A 16,319-nucleotide genomic window follows, 5' to 3' on the forward strand; every position below is an offset into this window, starting at 1 on the left:
AAACAATTTTTTTTTATTGCTTTAAATTTTTTCATACTGAAAAATCCACTAATCACCCAAATCTATTAAGAGATGCCACCCATTTACAACATAACATTTGGTCTTGTAGTTTACAGAAAATAAAGATTTACGGGATGAGTCAGCATGGCCAGAGACCTCAAACCATTATTCTTTTTTCATCCTACTGAGCCTACTGATTTTAGACCCATTTATATCTAGGGGTGATATAACATGCTGAACTAAAACAGTTTCTTGATGGAAGCCAGAACCATATAGACAGTTGTATCAAAAATGGCATTAGCAGATCCATCAGATTCTCTGTAGCACATCAAGAGTGCTTACATACATGCTTTCCACTGGGGTGGCTTCGTCAAGGCCTATGGTAAGAAGTCATCATGCTCCACCTAGTGGAATCATGTAATGTAGCTTCCTTATCTAGCACAGAGAGACAGGAGAGGGGGCATTTCCTCATTTTGTTTTCCCAGGTCGATACTGACAGGCCTCTTCCCTCCCACGTCTGGAACTGTGCTGGTTGGCGGCCTGGACATCCAGACTCACATGGACTCCATTCGGCACAGATTAGGGATGTGCCCTCAGCACAACATCCTATTCAACCAGTAAGTGTCACTCCAGACTGCCTTCAAGGAGAAGCATCCCAGTCTGCATGTGTGAGAATCCCCAACGCCAAAGCAGGAGAAATCTCCTGCATCATTTCACTGGGAACAAAGTTTCTTAGGAAAATAACGCTGCTCCTGGTGTTTTCTTTTGCATTGTAGGCTAGCAGGAGTTATCCTGGAGGCTCATGCACTATAATTTAGGACCACTAAAGCAAAAAACTCCAAATTGACAATGCAGTAGCAGGATATTTTTATGCTCATTTCTTACTACCATTCAATCACTTACTGCCTTCTCTGGTGATTTCCAGCTTCACTTCCATTAGGTTGTGTTTACCTCAAAACAGACTCTCTTACATTTTATTCTCATAAATGGATGGTTTGATACCTGCTATACCTGTTCCTTTAGTAGCAGGTTCTGCTTTGAAAAGGCAAAGAAAGAGACTATGACCTCCAAGTGAAGTGTGTTGATCCCAAAGAAGATCTTTTAGGGTAATGCAACCTCTCTTCCTTTAGCAAGATAAAGCTTGAATGTATTGCTGCTCGTGAATAAAAACAGTTTATTCATTTAACGCGCCTTCCTGCCTTTTTGTCTGCTGTCACAGCCTTACTGTAGCAGAGCACATCTTGTTTTATTCTCAACTGAAAGGAAGATCCAGGGAAGAAGCTGAGCAAGAACTAGAAACCATGCTGGAAGACATGGGCCTCACCCATAAAAGAAATGAAGAAGCTCAGAATTTGTCAGGTGCCCACAAGAATTTTCTAAGATGTTTAGTCCTGCTGCCTTTTCTTTGTCTCTCATAAAATCATGGAATGGTTTGGGTTGGAAGGGATGTTAAAGATTATCTAGTTCAAACCCCTTCTCATGGCCAGGAACACCTTCTGCTAGACTAGGTTGTTGTAGCCCCATCCTGGCCTTTTGGCAATTATTGATCAAGTTACATATTTGAGGCCATATTCTGACATATCAATGTGGACTGGGAGAATTACATTGGTCTGTACAAATAGTAAAGCTGTCACAACCTGGCCCTAAGGCTTCTATGTCTAATAAATATACAACAAATTCAAATATACTTGAAGCTATTAGTTTTAAAATAATATAAATATATGTATAAAAATTGATTAATATAACAAGCAAAACAAAATAAAACCTATTATTTCAAGGCAAATGAAATACTATACTGTCATTCTGCCCCACTGTATGGATCTGTGCTCCATAGTACTGTATTATTTGGTAGGAGTAGTTTCTTCCATTCTGAAGGTACAAATGCACATAGTGTATTTGAATAACTCTCACTTTCAGATTCAAAGGCTGATTTGAACAAACAGCCATCTGTTGTTATACTACTTTGTCCTGATTGCAACTCTAAAAAAAAAAAGATGGTTAGTTTCATGAAAGAACATGAAAACCTCATATCTTCCTGCTTTTGTTTCTGGCAAGAAGCAGAAAATGCGATGTGTAGATGGAAAATATGTATTATTTATATATGTATAAATAACCTGGTTTGCATTTCAGAAGAAAAATTACTATTAATTTATCTTTGCGGAAACGTGTCTTAGGATGGGTTTAATTTTATTTGTAGCAGTTTGTCTGCACACCAAAAAGCAATTTTAATTACATCCCTATGACCTATAGAACTTATATTATACTCCTGGCTGTGTTTGTCCTCTGGTAGGTGGAATGCAAAGGAAATTGTCTGTTGCCATTGCTTTTGTGGGTGAAGCAAAAGTGGTAGTCTTGGATGAGCCCACTTCTGGTGTTGATCCATATTCCAGGCGATCTATCTGGGATCTTCTGCTGAAATATCGCCCAGGTAAGATTTTGGAGTAGAAACTGTTTGATTTTTTTGGTGGGATTTTTTAAACTTGTCATAAATGCAGTATGTGCCTCCTGTGTAAACTGTCATGAGTAGTGGGATATGAATGCAAGCAAACAAGATTCTTTGAACAGAATGGTTGTAGCAAACATGGGACTGACCTTGGTGCAGAGAAATAATTGCCAAAAAGCTAAACACAGTTTTGAGTTCCAGAGAGAGTTCACGCCTTGAATATTCCTCCTTGTTCCTTCTAGGCAGAACTATTATCCTGTCAACCCATCATATGGATGAGGCAGACATCCTTGGAGACAGAGTAGCCATCATATCCCAAGGGAAACTCTTCTGCTCAGGCTCTCCTGTATTCCTAAAGAACTCTTTTGGCTCTGGCTTTTATCTCACCCTTGTTCGCAAAATGAGAACCACAAAAATGGGAAGGGCTACAGTAAGTATGAGTGTAGTATGCTTAATCTGAGTAACACTTGCACTGCACCAAGGTAAAAAGCACTTAAGTGCCTCTTGACACCCATGGTTTGGGTTGGAAGGGACTTTAAGGATCATCTAGTTCCAACACCCATGCTGTGGGCAGAGACACTTTCCACTAGACCAGGTTGCTCAAACCCCATCCAGCCTGGCCTTGAACACTTCCAGGGTGGGGCATCCACATCATCTCTGAGCAACCTGTTCCAGTGCCCTCACAGTACAGAATTTCCTCCTAATACCTAATCTAAATCTACCCTGTTTCAGTTTAAAGCTTTTCCCCCTTGTCCTATCGCTACATGCTTGTAAGTCTCTATCCAGTTCATTTGTAGCCCTCTTTAGGTCTCTCTGGAGCCTTCTCTTCTCCAGGCTGAACAACTCCAGCTCTCGGGTTGCTTTTGTCCGTATACAGGTCTTTCTGACTCTTACTTTTGCAGTACACTGATTTTAAATATCAGATAGTCTGGTAATGGCTCAGACACCAGAAAAGTCTACATTTGTCCATAGCTAAACCAGCCTCTCACAGCTTGAAAACTAGGGTTCTGGGTGCTTTCTGTTGACATAGTGCTTCCAGTCCTAGTGGCAACACAATCTGAACACTCATGGCCCCTGCCGATTGCATTCCCCAGGTATCCTGTAGGCAGTTTAGAGCTGATTTGTGCAGATGGATTTATGTTTCCTGCATTGGTCAATCCAGTATTCAGATGATTTTCAGTATAGTGCATTCAAGCTGCTCTGGATATGACATATTTTTCATTGGCTCAAGCTGTTCAAATATTGACAGCCTTTACATCCTGTTTTGAGTGTGTCTGAAGGACTTTAATGTTTTGCTCTCTTGCTTGTCCATGCTAGTCATTTTGTAGCTGTGGATCTCAGTGCTCCTGCTCCTGTTCCAGCTGTGTGCACAGGGGTGAAGAAGGAGGTCCAGAGCTGGAACTGGATGGTAAGAAGCAGGATGATTCAGCATTCCAGCACATAGCTATGTCTCCTGTTATGCTGCAATCTTGTCTTAAAGATCAATGCTGCAAGGGCCCACTTCTTTGGTCCTTGTGTCTAACATTTGTATTCTATTGTAACATGAATTTAATAAGGGTTCTTTGTGGTTTTGCTTGCCATTAACCCTTTTTTGTGTATATGTGGTGTCAAGTACAGATGATGAAATGGAAGTTTGTTTGCTTTACAAGTATAGTGTTGAGTTTTGTGTAATTTTTAAAAAAAACTGAAGCATATCTACAGCAAGGAAATAGACTTTCTCAGAAGAAAAAGTAATTTTGGCTTTTCTGCATAAGATAATAATTTAAGTAGATATTCCTGAAGATTTGGTTGTGCTTTATTAACAAACCTGATATAGTTTCCTGCTATGAAGTTCCAAAGCATAATTAACAACATAGCCCAGTCTAGTGCAGAATTAACTGAGGTATCTGTGAGTTATGTAATAGAGCAGTACTCTTTTAGTGCAAACACCAGCTTTTGAAATCATGCTCAATATGGTTAAATATTCATTCTATGAACACTCTTTTGACTTTTCACAGGAGATCTGAATGAGCTAGCAGAAGTAATCCACCATCATATCCCAGAAGCAAAATTAATTGAAAGCATTGGTCAGGAGCTCATTTATCTTTTGCCCAATAAAAATTTTAAACAACGATCTTATGCCAGTCTCTTCAGAGAACTGGAAGAAACTTTGGATGACCTGGGGCTCAGCAGTTTTGGAGTTTCAGACACACCACTTGAAGAGGTAACAGACATTAAAATACCTGCTGACCTCACCATTAGCACCCAAAATGTTTGCTGAGACTATTCCTGTTCTTAAACAGTTAATTCCTAATTCCTAAAATTTCCTTCAAAATCAAGTCCTATAAGCTGTGGCACATTCATAAAATCTTTGAGAAGGGCCTAGAGAAAGGAGAAAGGATCCAACCCTTAATTCATTGTAGCCTCGTGGAGCCAGACTCATTAGCCTGAAATGCATCCTTTTTTTTTTTTTTTTTTTTTTTTGTATTTTTGTTCATTTATTTTCTGAGATATTTCTTAAGAGAGCTGATTATTGATAATAATATGAAGTACTGAAAATATATCCAAATTTTCTTCTTTTATATTGAAGTATGTTGTATTGTGTTCTGAAAGTCAGGTTATTGTAGCTATTCTTTTCCTAACCAGAAAATGCATTTCTCTGTGGCAGGTTTTCCTAAAAGTGACAGCAGAAGCTGACCCTGAAATGCAAAAAACAGGTAGAGATCCAAAATCCATATTTGATTAACTGTTCTTGGGACTGCTTTTTATTCTGAACACTTTATGAAGAGGAGTTTCAGAACTTTCAGTCTTTTATGTGTTCTTGACAAAATAAATTTTGTCAGCAAATATCTGGTTTTAGGGCCTGGCATGATAGCTGAAAAATAAAGATTAAGTCAGCAGAAAGACTTCTATTTAGATTGGATGAGATTCTTAACTATGCAAATAAAAGTAGAGTGTCAAGCACCCACATGTCAATGGTTTTAGCAGTTGTATAAAAAGTAATTTGCTTACAATTAGTCCATAAACTACATAGGTGATTAAACTGTTCATCCTGCTAAGAGGAGAATTAACCTATATGATGTCACTACCACGGTGCAACAGTCGTAATTAAAGCAATCTGGAGATAGGATATATATGGTTGGTAAAATATGGACCTCATTAAAATGACTGTGCTACTCTATGTATGGAAGATAAAGTGTCTTCTCTGATGCTTCTCATCATAACGTAGGAGATGCTCAAGAAAATGGTTCTGCTCTTGCCAAAACTCCTACTGAGAACAAAGCAGCTGAACAAGCAGCCCCGAAAACCAGTGACTCCTCTCGAATGCCAGTAGGCAAACCAGGAGATCAAAATGAAGGCAAGGGGTCCCAACAGTATAAAGGCTTTCAGCTTGTACAGCAGCAGATCAAAGCACTGCTCATCAAACGCTTCCACCACGCCTCCCGCAGCCTCAAGGACTTCCTAGCACAGGTATTGACTGACTTGTGCTGTTCCAGGTTCTTTCCCACAACATTCTCAACACTGTCTTTCCAGCAATGATGGCCCTATGGAAAGCAATAGAGGTGCTGCAAATGGGTAACAGTGCAGTTATGATTCCAACTCTTTTGCCTCTTTTATTTCTTTCTGCTTGGAGTCTACCAACTGCACCAAGTTCATGATTCTATTACTATTAGCCCAGTGTTTTATTTTAATGTAATGCAGTTCTATGACAACCAGAATTTTAATCAAAAGGGCTGGAAATTAATTGTTGATGTTCGGGAGTTAAACCAGAATGGATCTGAGTGCTCCTGCTTTCCTTCCTTTGTTTACACGTATTATGGGGTGTGTACAATGTCACTCTACAGTGTTTATGCAACAACCTAATGTGAATTTTTTCTGTTCCCTACAGGTTGTTCTCCCTGCTAGTTTTGTGTTGCTGTCTCTAGTACTTACAGTCATTATTCCTCCATTTGGAGAATATCCTGCCTTAACATTACACCCTTGGATCTATGGACAACAGTTTACTTTCTTCAGGTAAGAGGAACACCTAAAGTACATCTGTCACACATACACCTATGTCTCCCTAGAGTTTAACATCATGGGGCCCCGTCTCACTGCTTTTTTCTTATTCTGTGTGATGTAAGAAAAGATTCACTTCACTGGAATCAACAGATTTAAAATAGCTTGAAATTGGTGCAGCTGGAGAATACAACTGCTAGTACATCTAACAAATAGTCTTTCAAATGTCTTTTTAACTTCAGTATTCTCCTCTTCCCACCTCATTTCAGGACCTCAACACTTATAGTTACATATCCAATCTAACAGGAGATCCAGGTAAATGAAAATGCAGAATATGTTTTTCATCTTCTGCTGCCTGACTATGACAGCACTGAGAGAATAGCAGTGAGGATTCAAGCCTTTTTTGAAGAATGCTGCAATTGGACTTTGTCAGAAGTCAGCTTTAGTATTAGGAGAAAAGAACCAAAGCCTTTCAACCATCTCAGAACATTCCGGGTTTTTACATAAATAAATAAAACAATTGAATGATCAGCATTTGAAGGGGGGCAGTTGGTACTGCCATATGGTTGTCCTCCTCTAGTTGCTATGTGTATTACAGTACAATAGTTTGAAAAAATATTTTATAAAGTCCTATCTTATTCCCTTAGCAATGAACGTCCTGGCAATGAGCAGATGGTCTCCCTTACTCATGCTTTCTTGAATAAACCAGGATTTGGGATTCGCTGTATGAAGAATCAGCCTCTTTTGTAAGTTGCTAGCTATTTTCTCTTGAATGAGATCCTAGCAGGATACTTCTAGTGGAACTTGAGTAGTGAAGCAAGAATGTACTTGCTTGACTCTTCACAAGAGCCAGTGCTTCAGATGTGTTGTTGGCTGTATCTAATATTGGGTCAAAAGTAACAAACAAGAAGCAAGATAACACTGCCACTGGATTAAGAATTATTCACAGTGCTCAATGTGACTGACTAGAAACCAGCTCATGCAGCTTGGTATTGAGAGTTAAGCAAACTTAAATTTATGTCAGTATGTCAGTAACCTCAGGCCCAGATCTTTACAGCTTCCCTGGCCCTTTCCATGTATGAGTCCCTTCAGGTTCTTCCAGTTCCCATTGGTGTGTTTGGAAGCAACAGCTTTAGCAATCACTCAGATTGTGAAGTGGCAATAGGACAGTGTCTATGATTTGAAACTGTTCTCATTCTGAAGCGAGGGCAACATTAGCAGGGCTCCACCTTTTGTTGTCCTACCTGCTTACTCTGTGAGTCCTGTTTTGGAGCCATTTGTCACTGGCTTGCTATGCTTTGATATTTGTTCCCGTTCTCCAGCCATGATATCCAGCAATTTGATCCTCCTGGTTGTCCTCTCTTCTCCTGTTCCTCTCCTCTACCCGGTATAGCAGAAACAAAGAGGAAACTCTAAAAAAAGAAAAGATAGTGCATGGGAAAAGAAAATGATAGTTTCTTCACAAAGATAATGTTCACTGCAGATTTCCAGTACTAAGGGATCAAACACAATCCCTTTGTTTCTTCGCTGTCCTATCTGCAAGCTGAAGGCAGTAAACTTGGCAGAGATGTGGGAGGAGATTATATTTATTCATGTGGACCAAATACTTTAAAATATTGTTCTTATTCAAAACTCACAGGATGAGAGCTGAGGGGGAATATCTGTTATGGGCATTGTGATTTTGTAGATTTGTGAGTTCTTGTGGACTGTTATCTCTGCACAGCTAGAAGCTCTGTACCTGTCCACAGGAGCTACCCGTGCAATAACATGCCAACTGCCTGGAGCACACCTGCTGTCCATCCTAACCTAAGCAGCCTCCTGCTGAGCCAAGAGTGGAGCCCTGAAAATCCGTCACCTTCCTGCAAGTGCAGCACTCACAAGAAACTCACTATGCTGCCAGAATGCCCTGCAGGTGCAGGAGGCCTCCCACCACCACAGGTTGTGTCCTTGTGCCATAAATCTTTGTAGAAAAGTTTCATGGCAACTGCTAGAAAAGGGATCAGTGTCTAAGTACCTTGCCATACTAATATACATGGAAGGAGTCGAGTATATTCTTTTTCAAGAGAACAAGACTTGCTGGAATTTGGAATTCAGTTTCAGAGGTATAGGAAAAGCTTGCCCATTTAAATTAATGTTGATTACTATTTTTCATCCAAACTGCAAACTTTTAATGTAGAAGAGAATCATAAAAAAATTGAATGATTTGTCCCATAATTTAAAAAAAATATTTTCTTTTGCCCCAGAGAACAGTTCTATTTAGAAGGTTGCCTTTCTTCAAAGGAGGGAAGGGCAGGAGGGAGAAAGAGGAAAGAAAAGAATGAAAAAAATGTCACAATTGCTTGGGTTTTTTTGACCGGAGCCTGAGTTGATTTGAAATTTCCTACTTTCAGATTGAAGAAAAAGCCTTGAGCAGCCCCGACCTTCATTGCAAAGACCTGTTTCAGAGTGACATGCAACTGTTTTGTGTTGCATGCATCACAAACTTTTTGATTTCTTCTAAGGTCTTAGTAAAGTAAGGATGTTTAGGCTACAAATGACCCTCGAGTGATTGACCTACTCTCTGTCAGTGATACTATGAACCTGAGCATTTTCTCTGAACCAAAACGACTTCCTGACAAACACTTAAGAGCTTAAGACACTCTGAACTTCTTTGTGATTGATTAGGTTTTTTTTTCTTGCCAGAGAGTGCAACGCAGCACAGAAATTCTTCAAGATATGACCCACAGAAATATTTCAGATTTTCTGGTGAAAACATATCCCACTTTGATAAAAGGAAGGTAGGAATAAATCTCTATTTCTTTTTCGTATTTCGTATTTTGTACCTGGTGATGAAATTCTTATTTAATAATGACATAACACCTGATTTGTCACAGTATTATGTAGGTTTGAGCACCATGTCCACATTTCTGATAGAGGACTAGAAGAGGCTGTTTTTAGGGGATTTAAATATTTTCAATTATAACTATTTGTATAATCAGGTTCTCCTTTATAGGCAGAGCTAAGTGTCAGTGCTGATGGAACGCTGTGTTAATGGTGACAAAAATGGTGCCTCTGCAGAGCTCTGGTGAGCTGCCTTGCAGAGATATTACCTTGTCTCCCTGAAGAACTGTAGCCACACTAGTGTGACTGCCTGAGTTAATTATCACTTGCTTCCCAGAAGTGCTAAAGAGCAGCCAAAGGACAGTGTTACAGGGATACATCCATTCTACTGATAGCTCCTCAGCTGGCCTGTGTGGCAATTAGCTGTGCAGTGCCCATGGCCTGTTATCTCTGATTCAGGCCTTGCTACTTTTTCAGTTCCCAGCAGAGTTCCTGAAATTCCCCTTATATTAGCTATGTGCTGACTGCCTTTGACTAATTCCCCTCAGCATGTGTCATAATTGCTTTAGATACATCTTTTAAAATCAATTAATTATGGATTAGAATAGCCCAGTATGTGTCACTTCAGGAATCTTTCTTATCTCTGTATGAGTTGAAGATGAATCATGTCAGAAAACAAATAGCCAAAAACACACTGCAAGGAATACCAAAAGTCCTGCCAACACCACAACTCAAAGTAATAACCAGCAGACTGGAGGTCTGCAAAGTATAGGAATTCAACTCTAAGTTTTATTTAAGCTTAACATATCATTGACTTTGGTTCTGTGCATTGAGAGGGATTATCTTTGTCTATTTCAGCTTGAAGAGTAAATACTGGGTCAATGAGCAGAGGTAAGGTAACAATTCACAGATTAAGATAGTAAATAAAGGAACAATGTATTTAACCAGGGAGCCTCACAATGTTTCTGTAAATGGACAAGGGGAATTGTGGCAGAAATTGTAAAACAAAGACATGGCTTCAGTGGGAAATAGGCTGGGGATCAGGAAGGGTCTTATAAAGACAAGAGATTGTATTAGTTTGAACTCCCTGCAGGAGATGAAGGCAAGAGGCTCACAATGGAGCTTTATTACCTACAGGAGTCAAACCAATGGGCACCGTGTGGTGAAAGGGTTCGATACAATAATACAGTATACTGTGCTACTGCTGTGACACAGCTTTTTTAGTGCCACAGAAAAATATATACCCTCCAAAGAAGGGACCTGAGTGGGATGAAACCTAGCCACCAGCCTATCAAATACAGAAGTAACAACCACAACTGCCTGCTCTGTACATGAGCAGAAGTTAGAAACCAGATTCCACTAGTTCTCTTCTTTAGGCAGAGACAGCAGCTAACCCCGGTGTGTGGTATCTACTCTGCAGTTACTAAGCTATGAAAGAAACTGGTTAGCCTGAAGCACATACTTATTTCATTTTTCACCAGTGGTAGGATTTCCCTTCAAAGATAGCAGCTGGATGACTGCCTTTCTTCACAGAATTTCTGCTTCATGTGCAAGCATTGCTTTATATGGGATTAGACTTCAGTTCCTCTTGTACAGTAGTATCTATAATTATGTACTGGTTGGTACTGACATTGGTGAATATCTGCTCCTCTCAGAGCATCTGAAATTTCAGCTGAGGTCTGTGCTGTCCTTAGTCCTCCATGCTGTCTAAACCATTATATAGCAATTACCTTGATATAAAGATTTTGTTTTGTAGAAATCACTGTTTTGTTTTCTCCAAATATTCTCTCTAAATAATTTTCTTAGGATCCTGGCATCAGCCTCTCAGAAACTTACAGAGCTTCTATTATTTGTAGGCCCTAAAAAGACCTAGTACAAATTGTTAAAAAAAGAGTAGAAATTGTTATATATTAAATATTTGATGTATAGAAATTAAACTTGCATTAAGTGGGGGTCTTTTTTAAGTGTTTTGTTTTTCCATTAACATACAGTTATGGGTGTGTAGTATGAATTATTGATGATATGTTTCTCTTTACTAGATATGGAGGAATCTCTATAGGAGGAAGGCTTCCAGTCCTTCATGTTTCTGGAGATCAAATTGTCAATTTTTTAAGCGGTCTTGGCCGAATGATGAATGTGACAGGAGTAAGCAAGACTTTTAATTTTGTTTGGTTGCGTTTTGTCCCCTTATTAAAGCATGGTTACTGCAGCATTTAGCTTTTTCGTTTTGTTTTAGGGACCAGCTTCACTGGCTGCTGCTAAAGAAATGCCTAATTTCCTTAAATACATGGAAACAGAAGATAATATTAAGGTATTTGCTGGCATTAGTCTGCTACCTCACAGTCTTTCTTGACATAGACTTCAAATTATGAGAATATTGCTGGTGGTATTCCCAGATGCAAGAAGAGTTGAAATGCTATACTTTAGAAATTGTATTAATACTATATCCCATAATGTAGGTAATTCTTATTTATAATATTTCATATGTGAGATTCTTTAAAATCATGTTCTTAGTACTGTTTGCTGTCCTAAATACTTTGAGTGGTACACTAAATCTTTAAATGTGCTTCTGTAAAATCCCCTGACAGTAGTTGTCCAATGCTTTTAAAAGCATAGTATGTGAGCTCCTCCTGCAGGACTGTGCCTGGGAACTATGTATTCCTGATGCTGGATTCACCCCTGCTAACAATGCTCACCAAAGCAGATAAAAGGCAGCCAAATTTTCTCCTGTAGTTCAGTGAAGACAGTAACTGACAAATTAATCTGTGATTTCTGGCTCCTTTAGGTGTGGTTTAACAATAAAGGCTGGCATGCTATGGTTAGTTTCCTCAATGTAGCCAATAATGCAATCCTCAGAGCTAACCTGAGGACTGGCCAAGACCCTGAGGAACATGGGATCACTGCTATAAACCATCCTCTGAACCTCACCAAGGAGCAACTCTCTGAAGTCACTGTGTAAGTTTGCTTGTGCTTGTGCTCTGCTTCTGGCTTTTACCACCCCTCTCCTGGCAACTTGCAACTTCCAGCATGCTCACACACTGAGGAGAAAGTTCAATTGACAGAATGGGCAGGCCCTTCCCTGAAGTTTTATTCTAAGCAAGAATCTATTCATGTCTCGTTACATTCACATGAGATTTCATTCCCATCCCACACAGGAGCTATGACCATTGGATATACATTATTGCATGTTTCTATTGATTCCTAAGCATGAAGATTCTGAAATTTTTGTTCATGCTCCAAATCCAATACATTTACTTCTGAAATAAAACATATATTAAAAAATGGAATGAGAACTTGTCCATAATTGACTAGGTCAAGTAGTTAACAGCCCACTCTCTTGGTGCCCAGGACAGCATGCAGGTGGATTTTTCAATGGCATGTAGTAGGGTTGGTGCATTCCCAAATCTGAAAGTCATAATTCCTTGAAAAAGACATCCCTTAAAAGACAAGATTTTCCACTCTCCTATTAAGTTCCTAATTCAACGAAACCAAAAACTTTGCATTATAGCACAAAGGCAAAAACTGTGCTTCATCTCACTGTCTCCAACTTGCCTTTTTAAGTTTCTCTTTTCTCTGCTTCCAGAGCACTTTGGCTATTGTGCCTAAATGTCTAGTTTGGGATGTCCCGCACAGGAAAGGCTATCAAACTGAAAAATATAAAGCAAGCAAAAGATCAGGGAGTGGTGCCATATTTGTTAGCTACAGTCCTCAAAACATGTTGGAAAAATACACTAGCACATTTTGAAACTGGAGAAGTCTTCTACTTAAAAAACAGCCTTGCTACTTCTAGATCTTAGAGCACCCTCCAGAGTCCCCAAATGCTAATATAGTGTTGCATTGCATCCATTCCCTTGCTCACACTACCTTCTTGTGCTCTGTTGTAGACTGACCACTTCAGTGGATGCTGTTGTTGCCATTTGTGTGATTTTTGCCATGTCCTTTATACCAGCCAGTTTTGTTTTATACCTGATCCAAGAACGTGTAACAAAAGCCAAACATCTCCAGTTTGTCAGTGGTGTGAGCCCTGTTACCTACTGGCTAACTAACTTCATGTGGGACATAGTAAGTAACTGCAGGTCTGACTGACAGCCCCTGCTTACCCTGGGTGTGCATGAGCTGAGGGCAAATCAGTGAATCAAGTGAAGGTGATTCTAAGCATTGCAAAGCATTCATTTCTCTGAAGTGTTTCTCAGAGACCATGCTAAGGATCTGGCCTCTGAACCAATTACAGATGTAGAAATTAATTCAGGTGCACAATTCAGTCACCTAATGAAGCAGTATTTTTTATACTCCTAAGATTTCTAGCCGTTACAATTGAATATATATAATGAAGTACAACTTACTACAGCAGGGAAAAGCCTCATTGCCTGGTTGCTCCTGTCCTCTAGAAGACCCAAAACATATTTTAAGATGTTCAAGAAACCTAAGTGGGAAAGATTGACAGCCTGCTGGAACAGTATCTAGAGGCCTGATGAAATACTCTAGTGTGTCTAAAATGACATTTTCATTTAGGTCACTGTATCATAGTCAGTGTGATTCCAAAAAGACTTATACCACAGGTGAAGACTTGCTTAGACAGGGCTCAGCTTCCCTCCAGCCACTTTTTCATAAAAGAAAATTCTTTGGCATAACAAGGGCTGGTTCTCTGGCCATGCCTTTGCAAGCAAGAAAGTGGCCAAGGAATTATGCAGTAAGAAAGGCATGAACATGGAATTGAAAAACTTTAGAAGAAAATCAATAATTGAAAAGCCCAGAACTCTTCAGGATTTGGAAGGTGTTCTCCCAGGAGAAGATAAAACAAAGCATTATTTTAGTAAATGAGGGAAAGAAGCAGGTCCCAGAGTTCTTGTTCCCTGCTGTTCACAGCCGCTTCCTTGACAGGAATTCTGCTTGGCTATTGCCCTTGACAGCATGATGCAAAGGCATGAAGTGATGTTAGCAGTTCAGAGAAATGCTGCCTTCCATGCTGCATGGGGAATTCCATGCATTGCAGCAGAGTAGTGCTGCTAGTACTGAACAGAGTAAGGGAGCAGTGGGCAAGCATACTCACTTTGGCCTCTTCTCAGGAATGTGGCTCAAGTGACTAGCTCTGCCATCCTTACACAGCCTTTGTTTGCATCACTAGAAACTCTACTTCCCTTGCATGGCCACTTTTTTGGGGAAGCCTGGCAGCCAGACTATGAAATAATGAATTCACAAATCATAATCTATGAAACAACAATATATGTTATATTTTTGATGATCAGTCTGATAAAAGATGTCTTAGGAATATGTTTAGTACTAAGGCCCCTCATTTCCAGGGACCTGTTGATCCAAAAAATTCAGCGTGACTAGTCTAACTCAAATTCTGATGTTCCTCAATATAAGCTCCTTTTGGAATGATGTGTAGGATCTGGATATGTTTGCAGCCCTTCTCAGGACTCACACATTCTTCCCCCTGTGCTGTGGCAGGTGAATTATTCACTGAGTGCTGGGATGGTTGTGGCTATATTTGCTGGATTCAAGAAGAAAGCATACGCCTCCCCAACCAATCTCCCTGTGCTCGTTGCCTTGCTGCTCCTCTATGGGTGAGTGCCCAAGGTTATTGCTGCAGGTGGGCCCTGTATTTCACATGGAAATTATTTCATGTTGCTGAGCTCAGGACTTAGTGGAACCCAGCTTTGAAGAATAGAACTGGGTGGATCCAAGACAGGTTAAAACTAGATTCTTCTATGGGATATTTACATACTCTGTCTGGCTACATGCTGCAAAAGAGATTCTTTTGTCACTGCCTGCCTTGCATTTTTAAGCATCAGATGTGACCTGTACAGGAAAATATATTTGTTCAGTTTGCTGATTTCTTCCTTGTACTTTGTGTAGGAATTTAGTGGTTGTTCATTTGCTGCATTCACAGTCTTTCAGCATTCAACATTTCTTTGTTTCTTCTTGGTGTACAATTCACTTAAATGTGCAAAGATACCTGGGGTGATAGCAACCTTGCTAGCATTAAGCTTTCTCAGTTTCAGCAATGTCTTACGCCCTGCATTTTAATAGCAAAAAATGACTAAGCAGAAAAAAATTTTATGTAGTAACCAGGGAGAAAATACTGTGGTGGGTTGGGAGTTGGTTACACCATTTTGTTATACTTGAGATGGGAAGAAAGCTTAACTTTGTGTTTTCTTTAGGCCAACTGACATGAGAATACTGAGGATTTATCATAATTTTTTTCTGTTTCTTGCATGGCAGATGGGCAGTAATTCCCATGATGTACCCTGCTTCTTCTTTCTTCAGTATCCCCAGCACTGCTTATGTTGCATTGTCTTGCATTAATCTCTTTGTGGGAATCAACAGCAGTGTCATTACATTTATCCTGGAATTATTTGAAAATAATCCAGTAAGTAATGTTTTGTAATTTTGCTGGATGCCAGGCACCTCCAAAGCCTCTGTCTCGCTCCTCTCTACTCCTGGACAGGGGAGAGAAATATAATGAAGGCTTCATGAGTTAAGGACTGGGAGAAATCAGTCACCAAATACCATCACAGGCAAATATTAGAGATATTAGTTGAATTTATTATTTTAAATAGTCTGTTTTCTCTCTTAAGAAAACAGAACATCCAGTTTCTCTGGCACGACAAAGAACTTTTCAATTATATTGCTATGTTTTTTTAAACAGGTCTGGTTTAAACAGCTTATGGTGTTTCTCTTTCTTACAGTCCTTGCTGAAGTTTAATAAAACATTGAAAAATGTACTGCTTGTCCTCCCACATTTTTGTTTGGGCCGTGGACTCATCGACTTGGCCATGAACCAAGCTGTGACTGAAGTATATGCAAGGTTTGGTAAGTAAAGCCAATAAGAAAAAGATATGGCAATGTCACATGTCTTGACCTTGGATGAGATGTTTGGAAGGATTAACTCAGAAAAGAGGAGATTTTTCACCTTTTCCTTCATCAGATGGATGAGAAGTATGAAAGTTCACCTTCTCTGAAGGAATCACAGCTTCTGGTAGTGCTGCCAGAACTCTGTGGCCCAACCAGTAGTCTGCATTGGAAATGAAGCCATTTTTTCAGTGTCAGACTCTGGTGTCTTTTTATCCTTTGA

At 39.6% G+C, this 16,319-nt stretch overlaps 1 protein-coding gene across 1 annotated transcript in view; it reads left to right on the forward strand.

Annotated features, from left to right (window-relative positions):
- ABCA4 (ATP binding cassette subfamily A member 4) overlaps nt 1–16,319 on the forward strand; it is a 60,059-nt gene that overhangs the window by 36,830 nt on the left and 6,910 nt on the right. Inside the window, exons 20-39 of the mRNA XM_058808008.1 lie at nt 486–617; nt 1,220–1,359; nt 2,291–2,428; nt 2,686–2,873; nt 3,761–3,851; nt 4,441–4,646; nt 5,091–5,139; nt 5,652–5,893; nt 6,312–6,436; nt 7,069–7,167; nt 8,170–8,359; nt 9,104–9,198; nt 10,100–10,132; nt 11,281–11,386; nt 11,478–11,552; nt 12,027–12,196; nt 13,126–13,303; nt 14,693–14,808; nt 15,467–15,614; nt 15,934–16,057. Of these exons, the coding sequence (XP_058663991.1) occupies nt 486–617; nt 1,220–1,359; nt 2,291–2,428; nt 2,686–2,873; nt 3,761–3,851; nt 4,441–4,646; nt 5,091–5,139; nt 5,652–5,893; nt 6,312–6,436; nt 7,069–7,167; nt 8,170–8,359; nt 9,104–9,198; nt 10,100–10,132; nt 11,281–11,386; nt 11,478–11,552; nt 12,027–12,196; nt 13,126–13,303; nt 14,693–14,808; nt 15,467–15,614; nt 15,934–16,057 (2,645 nt within the window). The remainder of the gene's footprint in view (nt 1–485; nt 618–1,219; nt 1,360–2,290; nt 2,429–2,685; nt 2,874–3,760; nt 3,852–4,440; nt 4,647–5,090; nt 5,140–5,651; nt 5,894–6,311; nt 6,437–7,068; nt 7,168–8,169; nt 8,360–9,103; nt 9,199–10,099; nt 10,133–11,280; nt 11,387–11,477; nt 11,553–12,026; nt 12,197–13,125; nt 13,304–14,692; nt 14,809–15,466; nt 15,615–15,933; nt 16,058–16,319) is intronic.

This window comes from Ammospiza caudacuta, chromosome 7 (assembly GCF_027887145.1).
Source record: "Ammospiza caudacuta isolate bAmmCau1 chromosome 7, bAmmCau1.pri, whole genome shotgun sequence".
Lineage (NCBI taxonomy): Eukaryota > Metazoa > Chordata > Aves > Passeriformes > Passerellidae > Ammospiza > Ammospiza caudacuta.